The sequence below is a fragment of the Tiliqua scincoides genome, chromosome 8, assembly GCF_035046505.1.
Source record: "Tiliqua scincoides isolate rTilSci1 chromosome 8, rTilSci1.hap2, whole genome shotgun sequence".
NCBI lineage: Eukaryota > Metazoa > Chordata > Lepidosauria > Squamata > Scincidae > Tiliqua > Tiliqua scincoides.
In genome coordinates this window covers 28061795-28075744 of record NC_089828.1, presented here as the reverse complement: position 1 = coordinate 28075744, position 13950 = coordinate 28061795, and the positions used below count along the sequence as shown (strand labels likewise).

At 42.1% G+C, this 13950-nt stretch overlaps 1 protein-coding gene across 15 annotated transcripts in view; it reads left to right on the top strand.

The window, feature by feature from the left end:
• The window catches only part of TCF12 (transcription factor 12), a 227631-nt gene that overhangs the window by 199334 nt on the left and 14347 nt on the right, over positions 1-13950 (top strand). For all 15 annotated transcript variants that reach the window (XM_066634769.1, XM_066634768.1, XM_066634761.1 and 12 more), the window contains one exon: positions 10656-10767. In XM_066634769.1, coding sequence (XP_066490866.1) covers positions 10656-10767 — 112 coding nt within the window. The remainder of the gene's footprint in view (positions 1-10655; positions 10768-13950) is intronic.

Here is a 13950-nt window from a genome sequence, read left to right as displayed (position 1 = left end):
AGCACACTCATGCCATCGAGCCTACCCTCTCCCTCCCTTGTTTTGCTTCCCTCCCTACCCTGGAACTCTCCCATTCTCCCCACCTCTTCCTTACCTTTCACGGGTGGACAGTGGCCTGGCTGCTGACCCACATGTGCAGCTACCAATGATTTCACCTTGTTACACCTTGCCAATGCCAGCTTTGGGAAGGATCTAGGCACTTCTGGAGAAGTCAAGTAGGATTGGGCTGTAAGTATTATTACAGTGCTACAGCTGGGAAGCTAAGGCTAAGAAAGAGTAGTTTATCTAATAGTGCAATTCTGTGCATGTCTATTCAGAAATTCAATGGAATTAATTCCCAGATAACTGTGTATAGGAGTGCAGCCTAAGTCTGTAAAATGAGTTTATGGCAGAGGCAATATGTGAACAAAGGAAATCATGATTTAGAAATCATCTCAGTCAGTTATCCATCATACCAGGGATCAGCAACCTTTTTGTTTAAAGAGGCTTGACATTTGGTGATGCCATCATTATGCCACCACTGAACATCTGGATTGCCAAACACTCAGAAATGACCTGCACAGAGCTCAGCTTGAGATGCAAAGCTTCCTGCTTAGTTTACCAGAAGCTGGACAGGGAATGGCGGAGTCACCTGTTAGGACTTATGGAGTCCCTGTGTTGACACAGGGACTCCATAAGCCCTAGGAGCCCCTGCACCTCTAGGAGCCTGCTTGCAGGCTCCAGTAAGTCTCAGCAAACCCCTGCACAGCTTGACAGCAATGTGATTTTGGCAATTGCGTCACTGCCTACCCAGCAAGAACTTACAGCGGGGCTCAAAATCCCTGAGAACCGCTGGTTTAGGTTGTCAGTTTTGTCCTGTCTCATTATATTTAATTCAAGCTAAAAAGCCTTTTGTCATAGGAAAGATGCTCCGGTTTCCTAATAACTTGGCTGTCCTTTTTTTTTGTTCCTTTTCCAGCTTCATAATATCCTGCTTGAGGTTGGGATTGTTAAGAATTCCAGCTTCTGAACAACAGGAAGATAATTTCTTGTAGTTTAATCTTTTGTGCTCTCCTACCCCACTTACAGAGTGAAGTAACTCTTTATTGAATGTGTGAAGCATTTTTCATATGTTCTGAATTAATTAATAATGTAGTAATTTTCTTATTAAGTGAATTTAAGGTGGCATAAGGTTTTTTCAATATGTATATAATCTGAAGTCATCAGATAAGAAAACACACATCTTTGTTTTGTGTTCACAGCATGGGTTTTAAAACTGCTCATTTTTCGAAGAATGTTTCCCTGCAAGTTCACAGCTGGATATTGCATGAAGGCAGGATTTCACCTACTGTTCAAATAATTGGGCTGCTTGATTACTGAAGGGAAATGTAATCTATAAAGCAAAACGACTTTCACTTTTTCCATTCATACAGAAATCCATTTGTATTCATACTAGTAAACATCAAAGGGACTAACCATTTTCCTTTTACACTCTTTTCAGTGGCACAGTTGATTTCATTCATTTGTAGAATTTCTCTACAGGCATTAAGTAATGAAGTGGGTAAAGCACAGTTGCTTTTAGACTAGAATTATGCATTTAGTTGCAAAAAGATACTATACTGAAGTGAAAGGTATATTGCTTCCAAGTACAAATGTTGAAAACCTCATAGTGGAAAACAGTCTCAGTTCTCAGGGCTGGAAAAGACTTCTCTCAGTTTATGACTGAAAAACTGCTGTCAGCTGGAGTAGGCAGTATTGAGAAAGTCAGGCACATGGTCATTCATGTGTTCTAGTGAACTTTGCAGGAGATGCTGCATTTTTCGTATGCAGCAAAGAACAAAGTATCAGCCTCTGAGATTCTTGCAGGCGTTTGGTTCATTGAACTTTAGCAGATTTTAAGAGCAAATTTTTTTTAACTTGGTATGATGTCAAAGTCTACATTCTGTTCAATTTTTGTTCTTGTGTAACTTCTTTAAATAAAGATCTGAACTTTGATATCCGTAGGTTTAACCAATTTCTGCCCAGCCCACAGGTGTACACATTTGATTCCTGTTGTGTATATGCAGTGTTGGGCAGAAATGGGTTAACTTAACTTCAAACATGAAGTGGAGTACTGGACCTGAGCTCCAGGATACTTACTGTCCAGGATACTTACTGAGGTCTGCAAAGGTCATGTAGGGACTGACCCATGGATTTCATTATCTGAGGTATCCGCTGGGGGTCCAGGAATGGATCTCCCCCTGATACTGAGATCCAACTGCATATCTTAATGGTAAAAGCATTCTGAATTACATTTGGATGTTTGAGTTTATTTAAAGGGTACTAGTAAATTTTGCATTCCTCTCTGCAGGAAACTTGTACTGGCTTCCCAGGGAATTTAGAAATTGCAGATACATAATCACATCTAACAAAGGAGGAAAGACTGTCTTGTATGTCTAATTTCTCTTCAGATCAGAGAGAATGTGGCCAATTTGACTGGTGATGCAAGATGACTTACAGCGCAATCCAGGAGGCTTGCATTGTATCCAGCGCAAGATATGGGCCCAAAGTGGCTCGGCTGGAGGCAAGGGGAGACTCTTCCCCGTACCCCCAGCTATGTCACCACAGCTCCAATGGGTCTTCCCGGATTTACACCACCCCTGGGACTGCCCTCTCCCGCCCCGGAGCACCTCCTCCCCACCCACCCCAGACCCTTGTGTCAGCTGAGCTCAGCCGACACAACCCTCCCCATCAGAGTCAGTGCGGAGGCTGAATTCAGCCTCCCTTGGCCGGTGTGTGTCCCTGCAGTGGCCCAGCCGACTCTAGAGGAGGTGCAGACGTGCTTTATGGCATGTTTGAGACCCTCCTGGGCTGGCGCAAGGGACTTGCACAGGCCCAAAGCACACTCAGGATTGTGCCCTTACTGATATTGGTAAACACCCTACATCAAGGCTGGTTCAGATTTAGTGTTTTTTCACTTGGAGTAGTGTTTTTTCAACCAATATTAAGTGAGGTATTGTCCAGTGGTATGCAAGGGACTGCAGCGCCTGGACATAACTTCTGGGTTCAGTGAAGAAGCAACTATTCCAAGCAAAACTGAGAAGGAGTTGCTACACCCTGTTCTGCGACCACTCCAGGCTCTGTTGAGTCACTGCGCCCTGTTCTCACAAGTGCTCACGAGAACAGGGTGCAACAACTGCTTGTTGGAGTGAAGAATCAACTGCTTCAAGCTATGCAAACTCAGAAGGGCCGTCACGGCCCTAGGTATTGCATGTATTGGTGGTACTGAAGACAACATGAAAAGTGGTACATCAGGAGAAGCAGGTTGAAAAACACTGCCTTAAAATAATTCTTGAACAGTATGTCTTGCTCAGTTCCTCAGCCCTGAGTAACAGAGGAGGAAATGTTGAGGGATTTTCTTTTTAGACATAGCCCTCTGTCCTCCCTATATTGTTATAAAGGGCTCAGTGATAGGGCAGGGAGGCATCATGCCTTTTTCTTAGTTTATCCTCAGATAAATTAAACTGTCTGAATCCCTTGACAAGAGATGTGGGGGGATGCTGTCAAATCTCTTCCCCATTGAATTTAAGTTGGGGAAATTTTGAGCTGTCAGCCAACAAAATTCTTAAAAATTTTAAAGCTGCAAGTTCTGCCCTTGTGAGAGTTCCTTGACCAGAAGAATTTCATTAGGTTTTAGCAATATATACTGAACACACAAGTGCAACTCATTTTAGTTGAACTTTTAAAAAAAGTAGTAATAATTAAATTTCCTTGGAAATGTCCTTGGCAGAAGAAATAAGGAAATGAGTAATTTAACTCAATTTTTTTATGACTTCCATAAGTAGACATGGATTGTTTTTGTAATGCTTAATTTTTGAGCCAATTAAAAAAAATTAATTTCCTGCTTCTCTCCTTAATTGTGTGTTGTGCTCTGTTTTGTTGTTTGCTACACTTTTGCTCCTCTTTATTCAATGCAAAACTTTAATCTTTGAAAGATGCCAGCCATCTCACTTTCTGTTTTGTGTTTAGAAGCATATACAGGCATGCCCCTGTATCCATGGGATATCTGTTCCAGGGACCCCTGTGGATACGGAAACCACAGCTAAGAGGACCCCCCCCCCTATTCATGTGCCCATCAACATTATTTAAATGCTTACCAAGTGAAAATGTTCTTGCTGTACAGGATTGCTACACCTGACAGTCTGAATGCTTGAAAAAACTAGATCAAGGTTAACAAGGATCAAGGAAGTGGAAGTTAACCACTTGTATGCCTGTAGTGACCCTGCAAAGCAAGATGTTTTTCACTCAGTATGCTTTTAAATAATGTTAATTGGGGGCAGGGGTTCCCTGCATACACAGATAATTGAAACCATCGATACTGGATCTGCTGATACAGAGGCCTGCCTGTAATTTTACTCATATCTGTTGGTATTATTTTAATCGTAATGGATTTTTGGAAAGTAGTGGCAACCTATATACTATACATTTCTGGGTATCAATTGTACATTAATCAAAGAGTGATATTTGGGAGATTTTACAGAGGTGGATGATGATGATTGATGATGATTAACAGTATTTATATACCGCTTTTCAACTAAAAGTTCACAAAGCGGTTTACAGAGAAAAATCAAATAACTAAATGGCTCCCTGTCCCAAAAGGGCTCACAATCTAAAAATTATGGATCAGTAGCCTTCTACTGACAGCAAAGATTATTGATTGCAACAGAATGGAAATCTGTTAATATCCCATCTGTAAATGGTTAAGTAGAACTTGTTGTTTGGGAAAATTAGGTAGATTAACTACCTCTATTAAAGGTAGTTTGCTTAACCAAAATTGTTTATATTTGATACTGAAGCTATTCATAGCCCATTTTAGTTAGCAAACTTTAAAGAGTTAAGTTGCTTCTATTTTATTCTTAACAGAAAGGCTTAACTTGCAATTATGTTATTCTTGTATACTTTACTCAACTGAGTACATCTAGCTTTAATAAGTTGCTGGCTTTTAAAACGTTCTTTTTGTCACCTTGATCCTAAACCTTATGACTGGAGTGGAGCCTGCTAGATTAGGACCCAATCCTATCCAACTTTCCAGCTCTGATGCAACTGTGGCAATGGGATATGCACTGCATCCTGCAGTGGATGGGCAGACACAGAAGCCTTCTCAAGGTAACGGAACATTTGTACCTTGGAACTGCATTGCAGCTGCATCAGCTTTGGAAAGTTGGATAGGATTGGGACCTCGGTGTCGGTGACTTTAGAACTATAGCTTTACAGCCCAGTCCTAACTTGTGCTGGAACAGTCAGGCCAACTAGCCTGCCCTATATCCAGTGGGGAGCTGGGGCTGGCTGCAGCGCAAGTCAGAGTAAGGGGTATAAACTCTCCTTACCCCTTGTCACATCACAGCCATCTCTATGGAGCTACTCATTTGCTGACACAAATCTAAGCGGCCCGGGTTGGGTCAACCCAGCTGGGGATAGGGTTTGGGATCTGGCCTAAGTGTCAGAGTCCAGTACCACTTTCCACTCCAAGCTGGTCTGCCTTCTGGCCTGCCCACCACCTGCCCTCTGCCATCTTGAAACACCTTTGTTATGCCCTCCCTAGTCCCCTGAGGCAGCTGCCCTTGGCTGGCACCACCTTAATTTCTCCGGACTGCACAGAGACTGGATGCAGCCTCTGCAGGCCAGTGTGCGTCCTTGCACCAGCCCAGCTGACTCCAAATGACTCAGTAAGAATGTGCCTTACTGCATGTTTGCAACAATACTGGGCAGGCACAAGAAACTTGTGCTGGTCCACTCTGGATTACACTCTTAGACAGGGAGCTAAATCAACCGTGTAAAGTATCTGAGAACTCAAAAGGTAATGGTGTTTCCCAGGAAAGGCAATATCAGTTTTGTGACTTGTGGTGATCTGTGTTGAATTGGGGTTGGGTGTAAATTGTCCTCTTCCAGGAATATCAGATGGCTGTCAAGCTGTATGCTTTTAAATCATTAAATCTACATTGAACAGATAATTTATTGAAGTAGAGCCTTTCAACACCTGTTTATGCAATTGGAAAGACTATTCTGACAAACTCTGGAAGGGAGCTTCAACTCAGGATCGTCACTAGGGTTTGCGTCACCCAATGTGGGAGACCAGTACATCATACCCATGATGGATCTCCTCCCATGCAGTGGGTGGGGCAATGCCCTGGGCAGTGGGCATGGTAATGCTCCATTGCCCCACACCCTTCTGATTTTTTTGGATATAACTTTTGATAGGATAGAGATACTTCAGTGTAGTTTCTTTCATTACGTTCTGCATGAAAATGCTCATCAAATGATATATAACATGATGGTATTATTTGAAAATACCAACATTTAAAAAATTTTGGCCAATAGTGATGTCACCACCCCTATGCGCATCACCCGGTATGTCCCGCACCGTCTGCACCCCTGTAGCAACACCACTGCTTCAGCTAACATTCTTATGCTGAAACATTTTTGAATATATTTTATTATTCAGTATGTAAACTATAAAATCCACATTTTGAATACTAAAACTGCGTAGATATAGAAAATGTAAAATTGATATTGAAACAGATGGGAACAAGGTATTAATGTGAGGGAAAGGTGAAACTTGAGAATTTGAAATGATCTGTATGAATAAATTTAAAAGAATATCATGTTAAAATATATAAATGGTACTTCTGAAGATGAATGAATATTGCTTCAAAAGGCAGTTTGTTGAAAGTGTTGTACCTTTGAGCAATGGTATCCATGTGTAGTAGAACCTCATACAAATTAGGAAATTCTGGGGAAAGGTTGGGATTTCCAGAGCACTCTATACCAGCCTGGACCAAGGAATGGATCGATCACAAATACAACACTTTTTCAAAAAATTTTGACCATTGTTTTTGAATCTCGGATCTGATCTTTCAGTCTGTCATTGTTGGATTAGCCTTAGATTTGAACATTGCCAAGTACCTGATAGCTTACGTTTTAAAATGGCTATAAGAATCATGTTGTTAGTACATTCTGAAGCTAACTTGCCCCTAAAGACATCTTGTAGTTAGCTGCTTGAATAAAAGCACCCTTTGGATTTTAGCATAACTAGAATACAGAAATATGAGACCTTTGGGGCAAAATTTAACAGTTCTATTTTTAAACAACCCTCACTTCATCTGCCAAATGAGTTTCACTCTTCCTTTGTATATGGAGTGGTTTGTACTTCCTGCTTTGTCTGTCACATTGTCACAATATTGATGACAAACTTCACAGAAACCTGGAGAAATATTGTCAGAAAAAAGAATCCTGAAAACATTAGCCTATCTCTGATTAGCCTATCTCTGTTTGCCCGAGTTGTACTAAAGAGGCTCCAGGTACTTGCAGAGAGCGTCTATCCAGAATCGCAGTGTGGATTCCAAGCCAACAGGTCCACCACTGATATGGTATTCTCCCTTAGACAACTGCAGGAGAAATGCAGGGAACAACGACAGCCACTCTTTATAGCCTTCATAGATCTCACAAAGGCTTTCGACCTGGTCAGCAGAGACGGCCTCTTCAAGATTCTCCCCAAGATTGGATGTCCACCCAGGCTCCTCAGCATCATCAGATCTTTCCACAAGGACATGAAGGGCACTGTTGTCTTCGATGGCTCCACATCAGACCCTTTTGACATCTGAAGCGGAGTGAAGCAGGGCTGTGTTCTTGCACCAACCTTGTTTGGGATTTTCTTCGCTGTCCTGCTGAAGCAGGCCTTTGGAACTGCAACAGAAGGCATCTATCTCTGGACCAGATCAGACGGAAAGCTCTTCAACCTCTCCAGACTGAGAGCAAAATCCAAAGTCCAGCTGAAATGTCTGCATGACTTCCTCTTTGCCGACGATGCAGCTGTCACTACCCACTCTGCCAAAGATCTCCAGCAGCTCATGAATCGTTGTAGCAAGGCCTGCCAAGATTTTGGACTGACAATCAGCCTGAAGAAAACACAGGTCGTGGTTCAGGATGTGGACTCACCTCCCTGCATTACAATCTCTGAGCATGAACTGGAGGTTGTCCATGACTTTGTGTACCTTGGCTCAACGATCTCCGACACTCATTCTCTCGATACTGAGCTAAACAAGCGCATCGGTAAAGCAGCTACCACGTTTTCCAGACTCACAAAGAGAGTCTGGTCCAACAAGAAGCTGACGGAACATACCAAGATCCAGGTCTACAGAGCTTGCGTCCTGAGTACACTTCTGTACTGCAGCGAGTCATGGAATCTTCGCTCACAACAGGAGAGGAAACTGAGCGCTTTCCACATGCGCTGCCTCCGACGCATCCTCGGCATCACCTGGCAGGACAAAGTTCCAAACAACACAGTCCTGGAACGTGCTGGAATCCCTAGCATGTATTCACTGCTGAAACAGAGACGCCTGCGTTGGCTTGGTCATGTCGTGAGAATGGATGATGGCCGGATCCCGAAGGATCTCCTCTATGGAGAACTCGTGCAAGGAAAGCACCCTACAGGTAGACCACAGCTGTGATACAAGGACATCTGCAAGAGGGATCTGAAGGCCTTAGGGATGGACCTCAACAAGTGGGAAACCCTGGCCTCTGAGCGGCCCGCTTGGAGGCAGGCTGTGCAGCATGGCCTTTCCCAGTTTGAAGAGACACTTTGCCAACAGTCTGAGGCTAAGAGGCAAAGAAGGAAGGCCCATAGCCAGAGAGACAGACCAGGGACAGACTGCACTTGCTCCCGGTGTGGAAGGGATTGTCACTCCCGGATTGGCCTTTTCAGCCACACTAGACGCTGTGCCAGAACCACCTTTCAGAGCGCGATACCATAGTCTTTCGAGACTGAAGGTTGCCAATACAATACAATCTCTGATTATTCCTGGGGCAATTTTGCATGAAGACAATTCATGCAACAAATCAGAATGAACTGAAACTCACAGGAAACAGTATAGATTAAAGAATGATCTTGCATAATAGTATTCATCTTTTGCGCTAAGAAGTTAAAGGCAGAAGCTGCATTAATTACTCAAGAGGGATTCAAAGCTCAGCAGTTTACTATTGGATTTATTGGAAAAATAGGAGTTCTCATGTGTGGCTGTGGGCAATAAACCTATTTAATTAAAAGCTTAATCTTTGAGCTGCTGTTCGTTGCTATTTATCCAAATAAAAAGCTTCATCTCTAGATTATAATAGTAGCTTGCATGGGATTCCCTTCCCACTGCCCTTGATTTTAATTGTACTTTTAATTGCACTGTTTGGGTTATGTTTCAGAATTATTTCAAAGGCTTCTGTTAATGGCTTGGAGGTCAGTCCTAAATAATTTAGAACTAGAGATGCATTCTGTTCATTCCTACTCCCATGACATTTTTAAAACGTGTGGGAAGCAGAAATGATGCTAGAATTGAGATACAGTCCTTGATGTGCTAACAAAGAAGTTTATTTTGTGTTGTCCTGGCTATCCTACCAGTATGGCATCAGAAAGTGTAATGTTGATATGGTGCTGTAAGAATAGAGGTATGCTGGCCTTGTGGAATGTACTTGCACGTGCTCTTTCTCACACACTTTTGTCGAGACCCAGCTGGCACCAACACTACACTTGTTCAAGTGACTTGTAAAAACTAGCCATTTTTATTCAACTTTTCATGGAGATATTTAGTTTGATCTTTCCGTTGGGGGTTTTGGTTTTAGACTGCAATCCTAACCTGTGAGCAGACACAACCAGGCTGCATGGCCTATGCTTTATTCTACACAGGCAGCACAGGCTGGAGGTCACCTCGGTGTAAGGGGGTATTTTCCCCCATAGCCCATGTATGTATGTATCCCCATACCCCAACCTGACCTACAGGGCTACTCATATATGCACTGGCTATTTCAGGCCTGGGAGCTGGGGTTAGGATATGGCATGCACTACCCCCACCGCCCCCACCCCCTCCTGGGCCCAGTCCTCCCCCTGTCCAGAAAAGCCCCCTTACCACCTTCGGAACACCTTCATCCCACCCTCTCCCACCCTTTGCACCTCCCATCGCATTACTCGCCTGCTCTGACCTGCTCATGAATTTGAGCTGGTGATAGCAGGCTGGTGCACGTCGTTGGACTAGCACAGCCAGCTTACGGAGTCAGCGCAACCATGCTTCATGGCACATTTGCAACATCATGAGCCAGTTCAGGGGACCTACTCTGGCATAATATCACTTTAGAATTGGGCTGTTAGTTCATGCTTTTGTTTTACTTGGTGTCTTTGGCTTGTATTGTAAGTTGCCTTACCTTGCCTTAGCAAGAATGATAGGGTGGAAATGCTTTAAAATAAAAGAAGCAGAGCTGTGGGGGTTGGAGAGAAATGAAAACATACCTTCATGTCCCTTGGATGGGACATGGATGGGATTCAAGGATGCTCCAAGGAGCGATTCAAGGACTAATGCTGCTTCCCTGACCATTTGCTTTTACTTTGAATTTTAATGTTCCTGAATCTTCTTAAATTAATTATAGATGCCTTGTGTAACAGAATGTAACTTGTCTGTGTCAGAATCTACAAGGAAGTTCTCCTGTGCAAGTCTAGTTGAAAGCAGAGAAGTTTGCCGTTTAATTTTGTGGTTACTGTAGAAAAGTTCTGTGCCACATATTAGCAAATATGAGGAATGGTTCTGGAATTCCTGGAATGAAATTCCCTGGGATGGCCGCTTCCCTTTATTAAATATGTGGTGGTGTTTTCTTTGTCTTAGGCTGGTACTCATCGGGAAGACAGCAGCCTCAGTAATAATCATTCTGGCCTGTCCAGTGCAGTGTCTGCACAGAGTACTGACCTAAACCATAAAACACAAGAAAGCTTTAGAGGTAAGTAGAATTCTACCTAGATTTTTTTTAAAAAAACAGGATGGTTGTGGTTTTTATCTATATAAACATAACAAGGAGACCAGTTGCATTTATGGAATTGTCATGGCTTTGGAAAAGATGTGTTGTGATCTTAAAAATATTTATGAAATCAATAATTGCAGAATATTCTTCATAAGAACCTGAATGTGATTACAAAGATCTCAGCCCCTCAGTTTTTACATGCCACCATTAATGGCCCTAGATGTGTTTTGTCATTTTTGGTGTAGCATAACTTGCCTTAATTAATTGTGTAAGTGGCATAATACAGCACATCTCGGCTTGAGCATCTGTTTTGCTAGTGTGCTTTTACTTTGTGGTTCACAACATAATCGTTTCAATGTGAGGAAGAGGTTGATAGGTCATGTGGATACAGTTAGGAAATGGGGGTATCCTGTTGCTGGATGCCCATTGACCTCTTTCTAGTTCTGTGATTCTAGGAAGTATGCATTCTCATCTCCAACAGCTCCATCATTATTATTGCATATCTTCTAGCACTTGCTTCTTCTAAATTACTATATATATTCGTGTATACGTCAAAAAAAATTCATGCCTCAAATTTGACCCTGAAAACATGGGTCAACTTGTGCATGGATCAATAAGGTAAATAAAGCTTCTAAGAGCAGCTGCTTGTTGGAGGGGGGGAACCAGGCTGAGAAGCAGGACGCAGGAGGATGGGCGGGAAAAACTAGTAATTTTACTTACCAGTAATTGTTCTGAGGCAGCAACAGAAAGCAAACAAAAAAAAAGGTAGCCATTTTAGCTTCTTCTCCAAAAAGAAAGAGAAGGCACTTATGGAAATTGTAGTCTGTATGAGGGCTGCTGCTATAGAAACGTGGCACTGTGCTCCTCACAAAGCCTACAACTCCTGTAAGCACCTTCATCTCCCTTCCTGTTTGGAGAAGAATGTAAAATGGTTTCTTTTTTACTCTTTGCTGCTGCCTTAGAACAATTCCTGGAAAGTGATTTTCAAAGAATTTCACAGATTCTTTGAAAATCAAGTGAAAGTCAAGTGAAAGTCATGTCTCTCCCCCCCCCCCCACCGACATCCAAGGGTCACTGAAAATTCCATGATTTTTGTCTCAAAAGCTGCCTTCCACTTATCTGTGAGATCGACTTATAGTCAAGTGCCTGTGGTGCCTGATGTGCTGGCTTGACTGTGCTAAACTTCTAAAAACATGATTAAATTCAAGCAGCTACTTCCAGGAGTAGTTTTTCATGTTTTGGGTCATCTGAGCACTTACACCCCAATCCTATTCAACTTTCCAGTACTGATTCAGCTACAACGCAGCCCCGAGATGTTCCTGAAGTGAAATTAGCTTTTATTCATATGTGAGGCGCATATAAACTTTGAGGCACACAACTTTAGGAGGAAAACAAAAGCTCAGCATTTATTGAAGCATTTGCAAATGGGGATAGTGATGTATTTTCCTGGTCATTTGGCAACAGAGATAAAGGAATAAATGTTCCCTTACCTTGAGGAGGCCTCTGTGACTGCCTCTCCACTGCAGGATGCAGTGAACATCCCTTTGGCATGGCTGCATCAGTGCTGGAAAGTTGAATAGGATTGGGCCCTTAGTCCTGGATCTGAGATTTCCATTTCCTTGATGTTACTTGCAGTGGCAAAATGAATTGGGATCTAGACCTTGATAAAGCATTCATACTGGGATATAATTAGTGCTTGGCTGGTTCAGTTTGGAGAGATGCACTCACATACCTGTGTTGCCTTGTAAAGACCCCCTTGCTTTGTTTGTGGACAGGGGGCAATTCCCTGATTTTTTTTTTCTCAAGCAACTCTAGTTTTTTTGATTCCCACCTCAAAAGATCTGAAGTTTTTGCAACTTGAAATGGATAAGCTCCCTCTTTTAATCCACAAACCTTTGGGGTGTGCACAAAAGCAAAAGGCACTCTTTGGTATGACTTAACTAATTATTTTCAGGAGAGATTGCACGTGTCATTTTCTCAGCCAGTTATGATTTCCCACAACAGTGTCTGAGAACTTTTCCCAGCTATCTTTGTCCCGTATTTATCAGGTGGTGTTCGCTAACAAATTTCTGAACTTTTTACCATAACATTTCTTGATTGAATGGCATGTGAAGAATACAAGCAGTAAACCAGTATGTCTTGGTGTTATTCTCTTGTTAAGGAAGATTCATTCAATCCCACAGCAAGCTATCGTTCATATGGTCCTTCATCTTCACTTTTGTATTTATTTATTTATTATTTAAGAGATTTATACCCCTGCGTTTCAATCCAGTGAAGGACACTCAAGGTGGCTTACAATTAAAAACGTATAAAACATAAAATATACATATATAGAAAGACATTAAAAACAATAAAACACAATAAAAAACCTGGATCCTGAATTAAAATACATTTTAAAACGCCATGCCCCCTGGTCTCAGCCTAAAAGGCCTTCCTAAATAAAAAGGTCTTAAGCCCCTACAGAAAGAACTCTAAGGAAAGCCCCCACCGAAAGGACTCTATTCTCCCTCCCCTCCACCCCTTCTAAATACAGAATCATTTGTCCCAAAGAACATTTTTTTCCTTTGTCTTTGAACTGTTAGTGCGCAAGATCAATTATTGGGTGTGTTGCAGAAGAGCTTTACTGTCCTAACTCTAGCCAGTGGGACATCATGAAGAGGTTATACCCAAAGGGATCACTTAAAACGAAACTGCTGAGCTAGGTAGATCAGTGGAGGCAGTACTGCATGCATTTAAATTTCCCAAGGGAAGGATTTTTGGGGAAACCAACTAATGGAAAGAGGTATTTAAAAAAAACAAACCGTGCAGCATGTGAGATCATAGCCCAGTTAGACATGAAGAAAGTCTTGGACTGAGGGGCAAGGTGCGGGAATTGGAATCTGTAACGCCTTTGGCAATTTGGTTTTTCATCTACTGCTGTTTTTATTTTAAATATTATAAATCATTTTTCATCCAAAAAGACTTCTAAAACAGCTTACAGTATAAGTAAAAAAAAATATACTGGATTTAAAACAAAGTAATGTCAAAAATAGAGCAATGCAACAGCAAAGGAAAAAAAAATAACCAGTCACAGAGCCAAGAATAATTTGGGGGTGGCGGAATAATGTAACTAACACTAGGGACCTGTCATTGGTATGGTCTTAACAGTTTTCTAAAGGTTAA